The sequence below is a fragment of the Poecilia reticulata genome, chromosome 13 (genome assembly GCF_904066995.2).
Source record: "Poecilia reticulata chromosome 13, P_reticulata-male-v2, whole genome shotgun sequence".
In the NCBI taxonomy this organism is placed as follows: Eukaryota; Metazoa; Chordata; class Actinopteri; order Cyprinodontiformes; family Poeciliidae; genus Poecilia; species Poecilia reticulata.
The window spans coordinates 15,768,102-15,784,038 of record NC_088842.1 but is presented as its reverse complement, the minus strand read 5'-3'; the positions used below and the strand labels follow the sequence as shown (position 1 = coordinate 15,784,038).

Genomic DNA, 15,937 nt, shown 5'->3' with positions numbered 1-15,937 from the left:
TACCCTCTTGCTCCTGAAGGGCAAAGCTGGGACACACATCACATCATATTTGTGAATACCCACATAAATAATGCATGTTTTACATTTTGTACTTACAATTATATGTATTAGGATTAACTTATGAGACGAAAGCAATCCTACATGAAATTGTTTCTTTAGATCGTGATTCGAAATACGACTTTTATAATAATCATTGGTATGTTGATTGGATTGATTTCATTTCAGCTTTTGAAACATTCTTACTTAATACATACATGGACAAATATGTTAGTACCTCTTTGTCAATGACCAAAAAGCTCGCAATGATAACCAAAATAACTTGAAAACAAAAGTAACATTAACATTTTACTGAAAATTAGCAATTAGTAATAAATAACTAAATTACAGCACCAAACAACCCAAAAAAATAAATATAATGCAGGTTAGGTTTAATAGACAAAATTTGTTTAAAAAAAAAAAGTTGCATATGCATGTTACAATGCTCGGACTGTGAACTATGATACAATTTAAGATATTTTCTAAAAAGAAAAAAAAATAGATTTGACTTATTAAACATGAGCAGATCATCCAGAGCCAGAAGCACTGCCACATACTGCAGCCCTTTAACTGGAAAAGGTCTGGCAGAAAGTTTATATGGCTTAGTTACAGCTCAGTGATTTCAGAGCAGACGCTGACCTCAAAGACAAATTAAAAGGGAGTGGGGTACAAAAAGTAATAATAATAAAGTTGAGAGAATTATTGAAAAGCCTGTGCACTATGAAGAATAATCAAGAGATTAAGCTGGTTTCTGCGTGAGATCTCCCAGCGCAATAGAAGTCTGCTTGAATTAGCTCCATTTATTGTCAGAATTTAGCATAAAAGAACTCTTCAGGCCATATACCCTTAAACCTTTATGGTTCTGTTGTTTTCCGTCACTCTAAGCTCATGTAGACTTAATTATAACCAGTAATAATCCTTTGCAAATAAAGATGCACATTCAGTCGCTGGATTAGTCAGCCACCACTAGGCTTCAATGACAGCAGTGTTATTGCTGATAGCTTGAGGGATGTTCTAATTGCAACTCTTTGCCAACACCTGTCTCTGTTTTTAAACAGTCTGGGGAGCAGATTTTGTTTTTCTTAAATAGGAAGAAAATAGCAGGATGGACAATTCTTTATGGAATTGACATTGAGATAGTGGAATCTTAAGTACCTGTGTGTCCATCTGAGCAATAAGATGGACTGGAGGAGTTAAAACACTGATGTATTTTACAGGAAGGGTCAGAACAGATTCTACCCGCTAAGGAGCCTGATATCCTCTGGAGCGCACCTGAAGACCTTCTTTGACTCTGTGGTGGCATCAGCCAGTTTCTATGATGTTGTCTGGTGGAGCAGCAGGCTATCTACAGCCTAGAGGAAGCGTTTAGATCAGCTCATAAGGAAGACCAGAACGAAAGAACTCCTACAGCGAGACTGCGCAAAGGAGAGCTATTGAAGATCCTTCCTCCCAGCAGCTCCCCAGTGTTTACATCCCCGCAGTTATTCACTTCTTATATTATCTTTTTTTTTTTTTGCACAAATATATCTTTTCTTAATTATCCTACTTAGTTGCACATTTCTTTTAATCTGCCATCTGTAAGTGCTCTGCCACTAACATTTTCTTGAATACAAAATTAAATCCACACCAGATTATAAGATTTAAAGCATTCCTTGAAAATTTGTCTTTTATTGGCAGGACAAATAAAACAGATGAGTATAAATTTCCACAGTCACAAATATTCAGCAAGACCCTCCTTTCACTTATTTGAAAGCCTCACAGATCATTTATCCGAGCTGGTTAATTTCCAAAATTGTTAAATTAAAAACTGTGTATGAGCACTTAAATTTAGTTTAAGATGTTATTCCTTCTGTAATATAACACACCAGTTTCCTTGGTCGTGATAGCTAGTTTGCACTTTGACTCCGGTCACCTCAATGCAGAGCTGCTCCAGCTCCCCCTGCTGGAAGACATGGTAATAGCGATGAAAAACAGGGACTGAACTCCCACCAGGAACCTGAGAAGTGTCAACACTTGGACTGAGTTTAGAGTCTGGACTCTTTGTGGTGTGCAAACCAGAACTGAACTCTTCTTCCACTTGTGTTTTCCTCCCTTTCAGGTGCCAGGGAACCAAAAGGTCCTGGGAAGTAAAGGCTGTGCGGTTAGTGTGAACACTAAGCTTGCCTTCCGTCATTTTGCTGTCATCTTTTAAGTCTCCAGTGTGGTTGTTGTCTAAATGACTGGCAGTGAGGACACTTGGCTCTTCGTGCGGCTCCTGGCTCTCCCCTAGTTTGTCTTTACTTTTCTCCCCATTCTGCGGTTTGTTGTGGTCTTTAAGGTACTTAGATTTCTGCTTGTTGTACTCTTGTTCATAAGCCCAAACATAGATGAGCGCCTGACCTCCAGGTTTTAGAAGTCTGACCAGCTCCCTCACAGCTGCCAGCCGACGCTCCTGGAACACATGCAGACGTTTAAAGAGTTAACATTTCAAGAAGTGGAGGGGAAAAAGGTAAGTTGGTGAAGGATTGCAGTAGCAAGTCAAAACTATTTAAGATACCAGTTGCAATACTTGTCTATCGTCTTCTTTCCTCTCTTTCTCATCTGTGCTTCAATCACTCTGTGACTTTTAACATTTTGGGCAACGTCATCGTCTCGTGACAGCCTACTGGCCAAATATTACATTTGCAGAAATTCTCACGCAGAATGTCAATTGTATTTCAGTGGGATTTCTGGTTAGTACAATTGTGTCCAATGCATTTTATTTGTTTGTGTTGATCATTTTCATATTTTAAGTGTTTGAAAGTGCTGCCCGTACCTGTGTGGAAAAATGGTGTATAACAGCTATAGAGATGCAGGCGTCACATGAGTCCGTTCGAAGGGGGACGCTAAGAGCATCAGATACAAACGCGTTGAATCCTCTCTCTGTACAGATTTGGACCAGAGCGCTGCTGCGGTCACATCCCACCTGAGATCAGACAAACACAAGGCGAGCTAATGAGCTCAGAGCGTAAGATTTAAGCATGCCGTGTACATAATAAAGACATCAAAAAGATGGAAGGCCTGAGGAAGTAGGGAGTAAGATGAGCAAAAGTAAAGAGAGCTGGAATGAAATTGAAAAGGAGAAAGAAGTATGGGCCAGGCAGTTCTGATAACATTTTAAAACAAAAGTCAATTCAATCAGGTTTCATGTGGTCTTCTCCGAAAAAAGAAAAGGTGAGAAAATATTTACTACACACATGCACAAGAGCAACCATTTTCCTTTCAATTGAATTTGAAAATGTTTATGGTTTCAAACTGCAGAGGAGAAGATGGGAGGGCCAGAGAGCCAGAGGAAAGGATTATTGAGCTGAAGAGACTGAATCAAACTCAGAGAAATGGTGTGCAACCTGCATAATCACAATGTTCTCACTGATGATTTATTACAGCCACGGTCTGAGTCAAGATAAGCCGCTTACACGCTTCTCATAAATCCCCAAACACGAATATCCTCATGTGCATACGTAAACAGAAAATTTGGATATCACCATGGAAACCGAGCTAATGCAAAGGATGGCGTCATGCGGAGACCGGAGCAAGAAAACACTGATCTCATCCTCTGCTTTGTTGCGCAAAGATCTACATATTTCATGCGTTGAAGAGCAAAGTAAGAGGTTCTGTGTTACTGAAGGGTTTCCTCTACAGCTTGAACTCGAGACAACTTTTCTGGTTATTTTTATTTTATTTTTTTTAGATCAACAGCAAAACACAGGAGTAAGATGAAGATCTCTGCTGATTTCCAGGCCTCATCTGCTGTGGAGCTAAAGAGTCAATGTGGGCTTCTGAGCTTTTGATAGGTGAGCAGAAATACAGGGAAAACCTTTAAAAAATATATGTTTTGGAGTATTTATAGGAACTTATAAAACTAAAAAAAAAATTACGTACAGACTTTATTCTGATTTAAGATTCAAAGCTTCTTAAACTTTCCAAATGTTATCTTCAAAAGAAATACAAATAAGTTCTGTAAGCTAAGTTAGTTAACTTACAGAACTAAACACAAGAAACGTCTGTGTGAAAACTAGAATTAACACAAATCACCAGCACTTACAGCAGAAATATGGGGGGCTGTCTGCCAACAAAATCAAAAACTGAGCAAATGCCTATAGATGATATACACAATGATGCAGCTCCGCTCATGTGAATGAAACACCAAACATACCAGCCAAGCAAAAATCATCAAAATAGCAAAATATTGAAAATAAAAATATGTAAAGCATGTTTCAATGCAAAAGTTAAATTTTTACTCAGGGGATCTCCTGTACGGCCCTTTACCCAGTCTCCATGTGGTGCCCGCCCAAAACAGACAATTTTGTTTTAAATTGTTTAAAAATAATTAAAAATAAGAACCGTCCTTAATAACATGTTTCAAGTTTCTCAGGAAAACAAGCACCTTTAACATCTGAGGGCAGTTTGGCTTTGTTTTTGACTTCAATGATACTTTTGGCCAAGTTAACAAAAAATGGGCTGAAATAAGAAATCATGACCCTACTGGTACCTACTGGATATCTTCTCATTTCTGGATTAGTGCCTGTTTTCGCATTTTTTAAATGACAACATGAATCTAAATCAATACAAAAGTTGTGTATTCAGGGGGTCACACAGACTGTTTCTTGAACTATGTGCATAACCCACCGGGATCAGCTGCGGGTTGACCCCCAGGTACTTCCCATTTCCACAGCCTACATCAGCCAGCACGCTTCCGGGTGGGAGGGAGGACAGGAAGTGGCAAACGCGGGGCCATGGAGTGTGGCGAGTGCTGCTGAAGTGAGAGGCGATGGCGTCGTACACCCGGTGCACGTACTCCTCCTCCAAACGGGTTGCGTTGGCGTGGCAACTAGGAAGAGAAGGCTGAGATGGCGGGGATGGGGAGGATCCTCCCTGACTGTCACAGGCAGAAGGGAAGGCTGGAGTGGGAGGGGAACATGGGACAGTCCTTTAAATCCATGAGATATTCAGCTCCAGCTGCAGCAATGCTGCATGAAGTTTAGATTTATGAAAAAAGCTGTTATACATCTTTAAAATGTCGCTAATGAGAGACAACAAATTCAGCAACTTTGTTCAAATTTAATTTGTCACAATCCATGTGTGAAAGAACTTTAAAATTTGCCACACACAGATAATCTCAACTGGGAATCGATATCCGTGAGCATCTATATGACTTTGACATTCAATCGACACTGAACGCAAAGACAAGCCGCACTTTTTAGATTTTGACTTGTAAAAAATGTTTGAAACCCTTTTTCTTCACCCATCTCAGGCACACATTGCTTTAGGTTAATATGTAAAATAACGTTGAATAACAAATATGGAGGACTGTGGTTGTAACTTGAAAATACATCATAAACACTTAAAGTATGTCATTGAATTTGTAATGAATCAACATAATAAAAGAGTCTAACCTTTCAAACTGAACATTTACTAACTTTCCTAAATACTTAAAAGGTTTATAGCTATTATAGCTAGACATCATCTGTCTCAACACTGCCATATCGGCTGTGTGCCAGCCTCACCACAGCAGCAGGGCTCGTGTCTGATTTTGCGGAAAGTGAAGGAAGTGCGGGTGCCCCTCTTGCTCAAAGTGAGATCGCCGTGGGAACCGAGGTCGGGCTCAGAATGATCAGCCGACTGTGTCTCACAAGCTGGCACCAGGTCGAACTTCCGTGGGGTAATCCTAACAGAGAGAGAATTACCCACAAACTAAAACAACCAGGAGGCACTGAAGTGATCAAGTTCAAGAGATTCAACGGTGGGAAGAAAAAGCTGGCACACTGAGCAACCAATGAGAAAAATAAAAAAAAAACACCATCCAGCTCACCCGTGTGTCCAGAGGTATCTGCTCTGCCCCTTCATCACCAGCAGGCTGCGTTCAGGCAACACAATGGGAACAACTCGGCCGTCTGGGTGACGAAACTCCATCACAGTCTGCATGAAGAAGCAGCGAAAAAGTTTTAACAAAACAATTATTCATCTAAAAAAAAAAATGGTACAAAAAAGGCGGGTAGACAAAGGATACAACTCGCGTCTTCATCATGAAGATTCATAGCATCAGGCTGACAAAAAGTCCGAAGAAGTTAACTATTTTAAATATGTAAGATTTAAACCATTTGATCTGTGTCCTGCTGCAGAAATGTGTCATTCATTCATTCATTCATATCAATCAACCAGACTTTTTTTTATTTTTATACTTTTGATAACTTTACTAGACCACTGGACCACTCCCTGACATGACATTATGTGTATGCTATGTACCGAACATCCAAGTATATTCATATAAGCTCATATTAATTTCCATAAAAAGTCACCAATTTTGCAAGTTCCTAAAGTTCCATTAATGATTTTCTTGCAACTTCCTTTGCATTTTCTCAGAGGCTGTAAAACTGGTAGAAAAACTAAACCTTAATTTTCCAAGGTACATTTATATTTATTTAGTAATGTTGAGATGAAAAGCAGCATGTTCTTTTATGTCTTTTATTAGGAAAATGTAACCCAGGCATGTTGCACACTGAATGTTTGAATAAAAATCCAACATCAGATTATCTCTGCCCACAAGTCCTGCTCAAATCTGCTGAATTTGTCAGACCGCCATCAACAAATGTAGTTTGTGTCTGCCCTCCGTTTTAACCAGCGGAGTCACCTTCATCCCGGCGCCTGCGTTTGATCCTAATGTTTCCGTACAGCACGCAACCGCTCACGCTCTGCAGGGAAATTACATTCACACAACTTCAAACTGAATCTCTCCAACTTCTGACAGGAGGAAAATTGGATTCTGCAAAGTGATGGCGTGTGTGCGTGCGCGCATGCGTGAGAGTGTGGGTGGGCAGAAGGGAGAAAGAAGGACATGAGTTTGTGTTTTCCTGTGAAAGAGCACGAGAGGCTCCAGCAAATGATCAGATCTTTCCCTCGGACCACAGCTGAACTCATTCCTTCTTCCCCCCAGAAAGGCAAGAAAGGTCTGCACTGTTCTCATCTGAGAGAAAATTAGCCAATCAGTGAAAGCGGTGGAATGTGACTGGGTCGATGATGATGCTGGGAGAATACGCTTTTCCATAGGACTGCTCATCCTTCTCCCTCAGTCTCAGATACAGAAGCACACAAGTTCCTACGTGACATTTGAACATATTTTATTTGGATTCTGTGTGACTGATTTCTGCAAAGAAGTGCATAATTGTGAAGTGGAAGGAAGCAGATATATTATGTGTAGAATTATTTAAATGTAAAAAAAAAAAAAAAAAAATGAAAACATGTGGCAGATGGTGCTCTGGTCACATGAGACACTTAACTATTTTGATTGCTACAAAACTCTAGCTGTATCTGAAAACAACATACACACACACCATGTCCACAGTAAAGCACAGTGGTGGCAGTATATTACTTAGGAGATGCTTTTCTCCAGCAGGGAAAGGGAATCTGGCCAGAGCCAATCTGAAAATGGATGGAGCTAAACATATGGCAATAATTGAAGGAAACTTGCTAAGAGCCTGAAATATGTTGACACCATACATTTTGATGTCAAAATGTCAGACTTTTTCCAGTCATTTATGATCATTTTAAAATATAAAGCAGTGAGATGTTTCCAAAGTGGGCAGCTTTGATCACACATGTTTCATGTTTCAAAGTGGCCTAGTCAAAGTCGAGACATAAATTTGACTGAAAACTTCAGGTAAGACTTAAGAAACAATGTTCACTGATAGTTTCCATCCAATCTGACGGAGCTCAAAGATGTACTGAAATGTCAGACTGTGGTTGTTCAACACAGGTCCAGACAAATAATGACTTTCATTTGGAAAGACATTTTTAAAAACCAGGTCTAATCTTCCTTCCACTTCACAATTATTCATCACTTCATGGTTATTTATCACATAAAATGCTTAGAGACAATCCTAAAATATCTATATTTGTGGCTTTAACAGGACAGCAATGTAGTATTCAATTCAATGTATGGCTCATAGTGTATAAATACTTTGTATTTATGCTTAATAATCAAACAAGCAAATAAATAAGTGCAATAATCAATAATAATTTTCTTTGGGACCAAAACTTTCAGATGGGTTCTCCCTCTATAATATGTTAATAATACCTAGTGGCCCAAATCCACAGCCCTGCAGCCACATAAAGTCTGCCTGTCTGGTTATGACATTGTAACAGATGACACCAACTGCTAATGGATTAGCCGCTATCACTCAAACAAGTGGGGTCAGTTGGGAGTCAATGTGCCACAATCAGCCCACAGAGACAAACCCATAAAAAAAATCAATACATCCTCTCTAAAGTACGAACCATTCTTGAAACCATCAACAAAAGCTAGCAGAAAGCAAGTCGTGAACCACGTTGGCAGAATGCCACAAAAACTATGATGGTGTCAAAATGTTCTCAGCAGAATCAGAAGGAGAAGATCCAAGAATCAGCAGCAACAGAAACAGCAGCAGTCTGGGGGAAAGGAATCACAGGTTGATGAGCTGCTGTTTCATCCGTGTCATTATCCCTGGAAACTGATGACATCAAATTTATTCCTACATCTTAAAGTTTAAAGCTCTTCAAATAGATTACTGCACAAGCTGAAAAACAGACAGAAAAGTTGGATCACAAGACACAAAAGAGATTATTACAACACAAGTGATTTACCTTTGCCCCGAAACTCAGCGACAGGATGGTGTCCGCAAAGGCAGAGTGGGTGTCGACGTGAGGGGGGATACCTGGAAACGACACAAATATGGCAGACTTGAAAAGCGAAACAAATCCAGAGCATTTGAGTGAAATCTGGTGTGAGAAAAGAAAAGTATTGTAGACATTTCACAACAAATCAGACATTTCAGGCTAACCAGAGACCATTTTTAAACCTTTAGGACATGAATTAAAGAGCTCGGGATCCAAGGAGGAGAAACTATATTGGCGTGTTAAAGAGAATCTGCTGCCACCTGGTGGTAAATAAAAAATATATATATATGTTTTGTGCTAATTTGATGGAATTAATAGTTGCATAAATACAGTGGTGTGGGAAAAAACTAGGACATCCTATAACAGCCTGCATGTTTCTTTGAAATATTGGCATAAAAGAATATTTAATCAAAATTTTACTAATACTAAAAAATTCAAACATAAACACCACTTCCTTCTATAAAACTGTGAAAGTTTCAAGAAAGAATCAGATCTTCATGCAAAAGCAAGGAGTTGTGTCAGAAATGTGATACTTGACGAGTGTCAAATGTTGAAAAATAACAATGTTATGTCTTCTATTTTTAGTTGTAAAGACTTCCTCAGTAAGAAGTACTTCTCTTATTCACAGAATGTTCGACACACATTCTCTGAATAAGAACAACTTTCTTTAAAAAATTAGGAAAAGGTAGTAGTTATGAGACATGATATAAATCATGCTTAAATAGATACCTAACTAAGTCTCATGTGTTGCTAATGCAACCCTTAGTTGCAATTGATAAACTGAGCAACTGTTTGTTTACTGTGTAAAAAATGTTACACCAAACATTAACTGGAAACCGAACAGACTCACCCTGTCCAGTCTCATACTGGTTAACAGTCAGCTGGTCAGGCAGGACGTTAATGTGTCCATCCTGCAGACATCGATGCAAAACAGCCAGACACTCCTCAGGAAGACCTGGACAGATAAAATATTTACACTAAGATTTATCTGAGTCATAATAATGAGAATTATATATAAAAATAAAAGACCTTTCATCAACTTCTGAAATATAGAAGGCGGGATGCAACAAAGGTAAAGTAACTAGAAGCCATACAAGACATGATTATCAAGTTACATTAAAACGCTAGATCCTCCACCTAGGCTAATCCGTCAGGAAAATGGATCAACACTTCTTCTTTATGCTTTACGGAAAGTATTATACGGATTAAAGTGACTACCTGCAGGTAATGGTTTGTCCTTGTCCACATTGTTGTTCTCGTAGCGAAATTCAAAGCCATAATGCTTCACTCTCCTGTGTTTCAAAGCTTTCTGAGCTAAACAAACAAAGCATCAAAATCTTAAGATTAAAATCGATAAAATAAACACGTGACCATTCGCCAGAATCTGAACAAACTTTACAAAAGTTATACATAGCTATTTAACACTAAACACTCAGCAAGGTAAGGGAGCTGTATTTTCCCTACTTGCAGCACTGATCTTGTTCTAAGCTTTAAAAGAGTTTAGGTTTGTGAAAGAGCAACGCGCTTCATTACCTTGGTCAGAAGTTGACCAGTCCACTGCAGCGAGGAGCAGAGCCTCCTCATCAGGAGACACAAAATCCTCCACTAGAGCTAATCCTTCAGGAAAATGAACCCGCGCTTCCTCTTTATGCTTTACTGCAAACAAATATTAGTAACACATGCAGTGACATTATAGACACAGCCTGCAAAATCAGGTTGCCTAAAGGAGACGATTTCCAGAAACTCCTTATCTACAAGTCCGAGTCATCGCTTATTTCTTTAGCATTTTGCTCCTGAGTCAAACTTTCTTACTACAAAGCAGTTTCTTCAAGCTAATGAGAGTACATTACAGGTTTTCTTTGGACTTTAGGTAGCTCTATGCCAAGTATCAACATAAAAAAATGAGGAAATCTGACAATCAAGGGTGAAAAGAAAAACAGACAGTGCAAAAAAATAAATAAATCTTTCTACTGCCGATGAAAAGCAACTGAAAGTCATGTTTTCAAGAAATAGGTGTAGCCCAGCACACACCTGACAAAGGGCTGTCATCCTTCATCCTTAATACCAGCACTTTTAGCAAATAACTGTATTCCTAAAAATAGTTATTAGGTTTTGGGAGTATTGAAAAACATAAAATGTAAGACTGCCTTCTCAAAAGTGAAACAGAAGGATTACTCAAGACTTTATCACAATACTGTACGTCTGAGCTGCATGTGATGCTATCCGAAAATACATACCTGAGTCAACATAACTGAGATAGAGAGTAACGCTGTTCTCCCCAGACAGGAGCTTCTGCCCGTTAAGCTGGGTGTGAGCTTTCCGGGCATCGTCTTCTGATCTGGGAGAGACAAAGACAATAAAACAAGAGAAGCCAAGAAAACATTTGGGTCAAAGAGTCAATTTATTTAAACCAGACAGGATTGGGTAGTCCTGATCAACAACAAACATATCAAACATGAAAAAAACTGACTATGTATAACATTTTCAAGAAACTGGTCAGAGTTGTTGGTCACAATATGCTACAATACATTTGTAAAACAAGTTGGCGCTTGGAAATAAAATGAGATGCTTTAATTTTAGCTTTTGTTGGATAGGTCTCAGTATTTAGTATTTGGTTGCTGTTTATGTTTCCTCTCCAGTTTTGTGTTTTTAACTGTTCATGTTCAGTGTTTTAACTTAGTCAGGAAACTTTAATGAAAAGCTTAAGATGGTTTCCAAGCTTTGATGAAGGCATTACTTCTTTTTAGCTTTAAATAACTTCTTCACTGGAACAGATTGCCTTAATGATAAACAGCAGATTCCTGCTGCGGTGATACCTGTATGTGACAAAAGCATAGGGCTTCTGAGGAGGCATAAACAGACTTTCTACGTCTCCAAACTGCTTCATTGAGGCAGAGAGGTCCTCACGGCTGACACCGTTCCCCAAGCCTCCGTTAGCCACCACCAAATTCTGCGGGCATGACAGAAGAAGAGGATCAGCAAGTTTTCAGCTGTCCGGTGAGCTGAATATTTTACACATTTTGTACACATAATGTACACATTGGCTCCAAGTTGATTAGGCTTTTGTTGGAGAATGGCTTACTTGAAGGTTACCAAAGGTTAGACTAGTTTAACAAGAATTACTCAGAGTCCTCGAAGTGTATGGCACAAAGAATATTAATTGTGTGTTTCATATTGATGTTTAAGTCACAGATTTTACCTGTATTTTACAAGCTACAAGGTCCCTGTCAAAGCTCCCGACGCAAGTTCTGCCTTAGTAAGCAATAAAGTTTAATTCTATCAAAAAAAATATCATGGAAGGAAATAGAATTGAACTCTACTTAAGAGAGAGAGATGTATTAATCTTAAACCACCATAATGGAAAAGAACCAAACCAAGGCCATAATGTAACTTTATCCTACAATACGCAGGTATTTACTGACTTCTTGATCTCTTCTGCAAAAAAGGTTCTTTACCTTTAATAGAATGAGTTTTGGTTGAACAATTGAACAACTGTTTAGAAGCAGTTGTTTAATTGAACAATAGCGTGTTCTCACATTTTGTGGTCGGGTTTGTGTTATGATTCAAAGCAGAGCCAAAGGCAAAAATATCTAGCAACTTAAAACGGCACTTCCAACTTTTACACATAATGTCTACGGCTCCATATCGGTATTAATTGAATTATTTTAATAAGCTACTTTTACAAATATAAATTTTCAAATGCTAATGCATAAAACATATGCTAATTTAAACTATCCGCGTGTGAAAGTAATGATTTCTCTTTGGGATTTTTTTCCTTTCCTTTCTGTTCACCTTGGTAGGCTGCGATGCTGTACTGATGCCTTCATGCTTCAGTAAAGTGTGACTGGCCTTCAGCTGTTTTCTCAGCACTTTCTTGTCTTCTTTCCCTCTTCTGGTAGCGGCTTTCACGTTGTTTACCACTGTACAGTCCATGATTCGTCTACCTAATCTGTCCGGGTACAACTAGCACCCTCAAATTATGGTTCCGCTTGTGACGTGTGATATGTGTTAGCTGAGATGAAACAAATAAAACAGGAAAACGTAATTTCAAAACTTTGCACAGTATTTATCCTGGTAATAAAACCCCGCAATGTTTAAGGACTTGGGTGAAATTTGTACTTTTTATCGAGTTGCTATTGTTTTTTCCAAGGGACATGGTGGTATTTCTCAATGGAAAAACTAAGCACTCTATCGAAATCATACGTACAGATATCATAGTCAAGTTTGAATGTAATGATGAAATGTTGGACTTCATACTTAATCTTATGATTAGGGAAATTGCTCATACATAAGGTAAAGTCCCTCCCAAACATCTATGACTTCTATTACTACACCTTGAAATACTGTAAATAAGTACAAATAGAAAGACAGAATTCATACAGCTGCATCTCCAGAGCTTACTTTTGAATTACCCTAAATAACAAGAATTCTGCCATTACTGAACGAACAATAGCTTGTTCTCACAAACTATTGTGAGAACAAGCTCACAATAGCTTGTTCTATTGGTTGTTCTAATGCTGTATTTTTGCATTTTTGTTGTAGAATATTGTTTGTGTTTGTGCTGATAAAAGGTTTTGTCTTGTGTTCGTAACAAAAAATATATAACTATGTTTTAAAAAATTCAAATAGCAATTTGTTCAAACTGGTCAAAGGCAGCTCAACAACACCATTTATTAAAATCACCAGAGAATAGCTATTCAACAATAAAGTAAGAAAGGTCATTGGAGGTTTCTCACTGTTTTAGTTCAAGACTAAGAATAACCCCTCTAAACTTGTAGATATAGGCTAAGTGATCACTCATTATTGTGAACAAATCACAAAACTTTTTATGTCCTGATGAGATGAGCGTCTGAGCAAGAGCAGTGACTCTGGGGTCCCTTTTGGCTTTAAAAAGCACTTCTACATGAGTTGTCCACTTGTGGACATTTGTCCATCTTTGTGTCCAAATACATTAATAGATTGGGGTTAGTTGTGTAACCAAGCCGTCACCTGTCCAGAGTCATCTCATGTGCCGGGCGGTGAGAGCCCTTCGTTGTTGATACAGCACGCTCTGTTTAGTCTGCAAAACAACAGCTGGTATGAGGGGAGACCACACAAATTCCCTCTCGATCACGATAACAATACTCTGCATGTCTTTCCTAAGCAGGCTAATAAAATTCTCTTTTGTTTGTCTCCATTTGTCGACATTGTTGATCGTTACAGGAATTAACAGGTGCACAATCAACAAACTCCAGCTCATTGCATTTAGACGCATTTCACTTGATTTTTTTATTTGCAGAGATGAAAAATAAAGTGTGGAAAAAAGGAGTTTGTATTAGCAAAATATGCTGAATAAATGTGTTTTGTCCATTCCCTCGGCATTGACATCAGAGCAAGCTGATTCCAATGGTTGCTTTGCAGCGCTCAAGGGCAGCTTCACCTTAAGTCCCCACCAAGCTCTGAAAAAGCTGTGTAATGGGGAGAAATGGAGTGAAATCCCCTGCATAAGCTGATGTATGTCATCACCTTCTGGAATTCAAGGTCAGCAGCCAACCAGGCATCTTTGTATCATAACTGGCTTGGCCTGCAGAACAAAGATGGACAGACAAAGAAACCAGATACTCCCTTTTAACATTGTGAGCATGATCTCACTCTCTTCAATGACTGACTGTAGGAAGATATCAACATAAAGAGTAAGAAAAAACAAAAACAAATGAAATGTTGAAATAAGCTGATAGAGAAAGGAAGTGAAAGCAGGGATCTGATTCTGAGGATGATGTGATTTGGGGCACTTTGGTTCCATTGGTAACTTTTTGGGATTTTTGACAAGATGCCAGTGACAAAGTGCCCAACAATACAACCCAGAATCAGTTCTTTTCATTGTTATCTTCACATAGAAGACCTATCTCTTCAGTTTTTGCTTGATTGATTCATAGATCAGCTATGTGGACCAACAAACAGGAAAATAGATACTTCTGTTTAATGGGCAGTTATATAGTGTGGGACATGCATAAACACACACACATTTAGTGACCTACAATGCATGGAACGGTGTCTATGAGGCTTTGTTGACACTCTTCATCTCGCCACTGATTTAGACCGTAACTCTGCCAGCTCACGTCTGTCTTGGATTCGCTCACACCTGTCGCAGTGGGTGCCCGCTCCGTTTTATTCAATCACCTTAGCACCGGATATCCATGACAATGGGAATCCCTGGGTCGCATGCTGCAGTTATCGGTGTGGGGCTGGAAGAACAGCAGCAGGATAAAGTTACATTTATTTTCATCCGTTAAATCCTCTGGGAATGACCTTGGTATTCTTTGATGGAAGAGATCAAGACAGCTGAGCCGGCGCCTTGTCCTGGTGTGCCCCTTCTGCGAGCAGAAAACGGTGACCATTGAGTGTTAACACTCGTTCGGAGATAACATGGTTGTTAGCAGCTGTTGAGTGTGAGATGAGCCAAGAGGTTTGTTGTTGTAAACTGTCAAAGCTCAAGTATAACAGAGGAGGCAACTTAAGGGTGCAACGGGAGGAGGCGACTTCTACAAATGAATTCAAATGAAATGTCAACTTTAATCGCTGGATCAAAAACAAAATTTGCATACCTTGAGCATTTAAAAAAAAATAAAGAAAATAAAAAATCATGTGAACTATTTACTTACGTTGGTTGTTTTATACATCCTTCTTTGGCTATCTGTCAACCGGTTACCAGAGAGATTTTTGGTCCAGGTGTATTTTCTCAGTTTGCAACTGGATGCTGGTTCAGATATTTTCTATCACTCTCTCAAGTTTCTAAGCTAAATCAAATCAAAGTTACTACTTACTTTTAACACTTTACTGATTCGTTCAGCAGTTTGGAAAGTAAAACATCATGAGAAAGCTAAAATAAAAATTTAGGTAATCAGGTTTTACATTCTTTTTATTTATCTTCACTAGTAATCACCCCTAGATACAATGTTGTGTTGAATAGCTGTTGTTATTCAGCGATTTGTGACTTCAGAAGGCAGGTGGAATTTATGGTCGTCAGAAGGTGTACACCACACTTTCCAGATTTTTATTTGCAAATAATCTTTAAAACAAATCAGAACTTTGCCCTGTTGTAGACTGGCATGGCACGCAGTTTGTACCTCCACTCACACCCAGTGACCCAACGCCCCAAGAAGTGTGTTCACACAAATGCACACCGTACTTTGTACAACACTTTTTTTATTGTAAAAAAAACGTGTTGTACACTTTTTTTATTGTAAAAAGT

At 38.8% G+C, this 15,937-nt stretch overlaps 1 protein-coding gene across 3 annotated transcripts; it reads right to left on the bottom strand.

The window, feature by feature from the left end:
- Positions 1–1,675: 1,675 nt before the first annotated feature.
- On the bottom strand, positions 1,676–12,665 carry alkbh8 (alkB homolog 8, tRNA methyltransferase). 3 transcript variants are annotated; one of them, XM_008425518.2, is made up of 12 exons: positions 12,499–12,664; positions 11,523–11,656; positions 10,944–11,044; positions 10,240–10,362; positions 9,925–10,020; positions 9,557–9,661; positions 8,674–8,744; positions 5,867–5,973; positions 5,562–5,722; positions 4,684–4,955; positions 2,831–2,980; positions 1,676–2,467 (listed from the first exon to the last, which is right to left on the bottom strand). In XM_008425518.2, exons 1-12 carry the CDS (start codon positions 12,637–12,639, stop codon positions 1,877–1,879), a joined length of 2,052 nt encoding a protein of 683 aa, XP_008423740.2. In that variant the 5' UTR covers positions 12,640–12,664; the 3' UTR covers positions 1,676–1,876. The 3 variants fall into 3 exon arrangements, with proteins under 3 accessions (XP_008423740.2, XP_008423741.2, XP_008423742.2); XM_008425519.2 differs by lacking the exon at positions 9,925–10,020 and having other exon boundaries at positions 12,499–12,665; XM_008425520.2 differs by lacking the exons at positions 9,925–10,020; positions 10,240–10,362 and having other exon boundaries at positions 12,499–12,665.
- Between the last annotated feature and the right edge of the window lie 3,272 nt (positions 12,666–15,937).

Coding starts and splice junctions, on each gene's coding strand:
- alkbh8 (XM_008425518.2), bottom strand. CDS start 12,639: ATGGACTGTACAGTGGTAAACAACGTGAAAGCCGCTACCAGAAGAGGG. Junction 11,657..12,498: donor CAGCATCGCAGCCTACCAAG/GTGAACAGAAAG, acceptor TCATGCCCGCAG/AATTTGGTGGTGGCTAACGG. Junction 5,723..5,866: donor AGATACCTCTGGACACACGG/GTGAGCTGGATG, acceptor TCTCTCTGTTAG/GATTACCCCACGGAAGTTCG.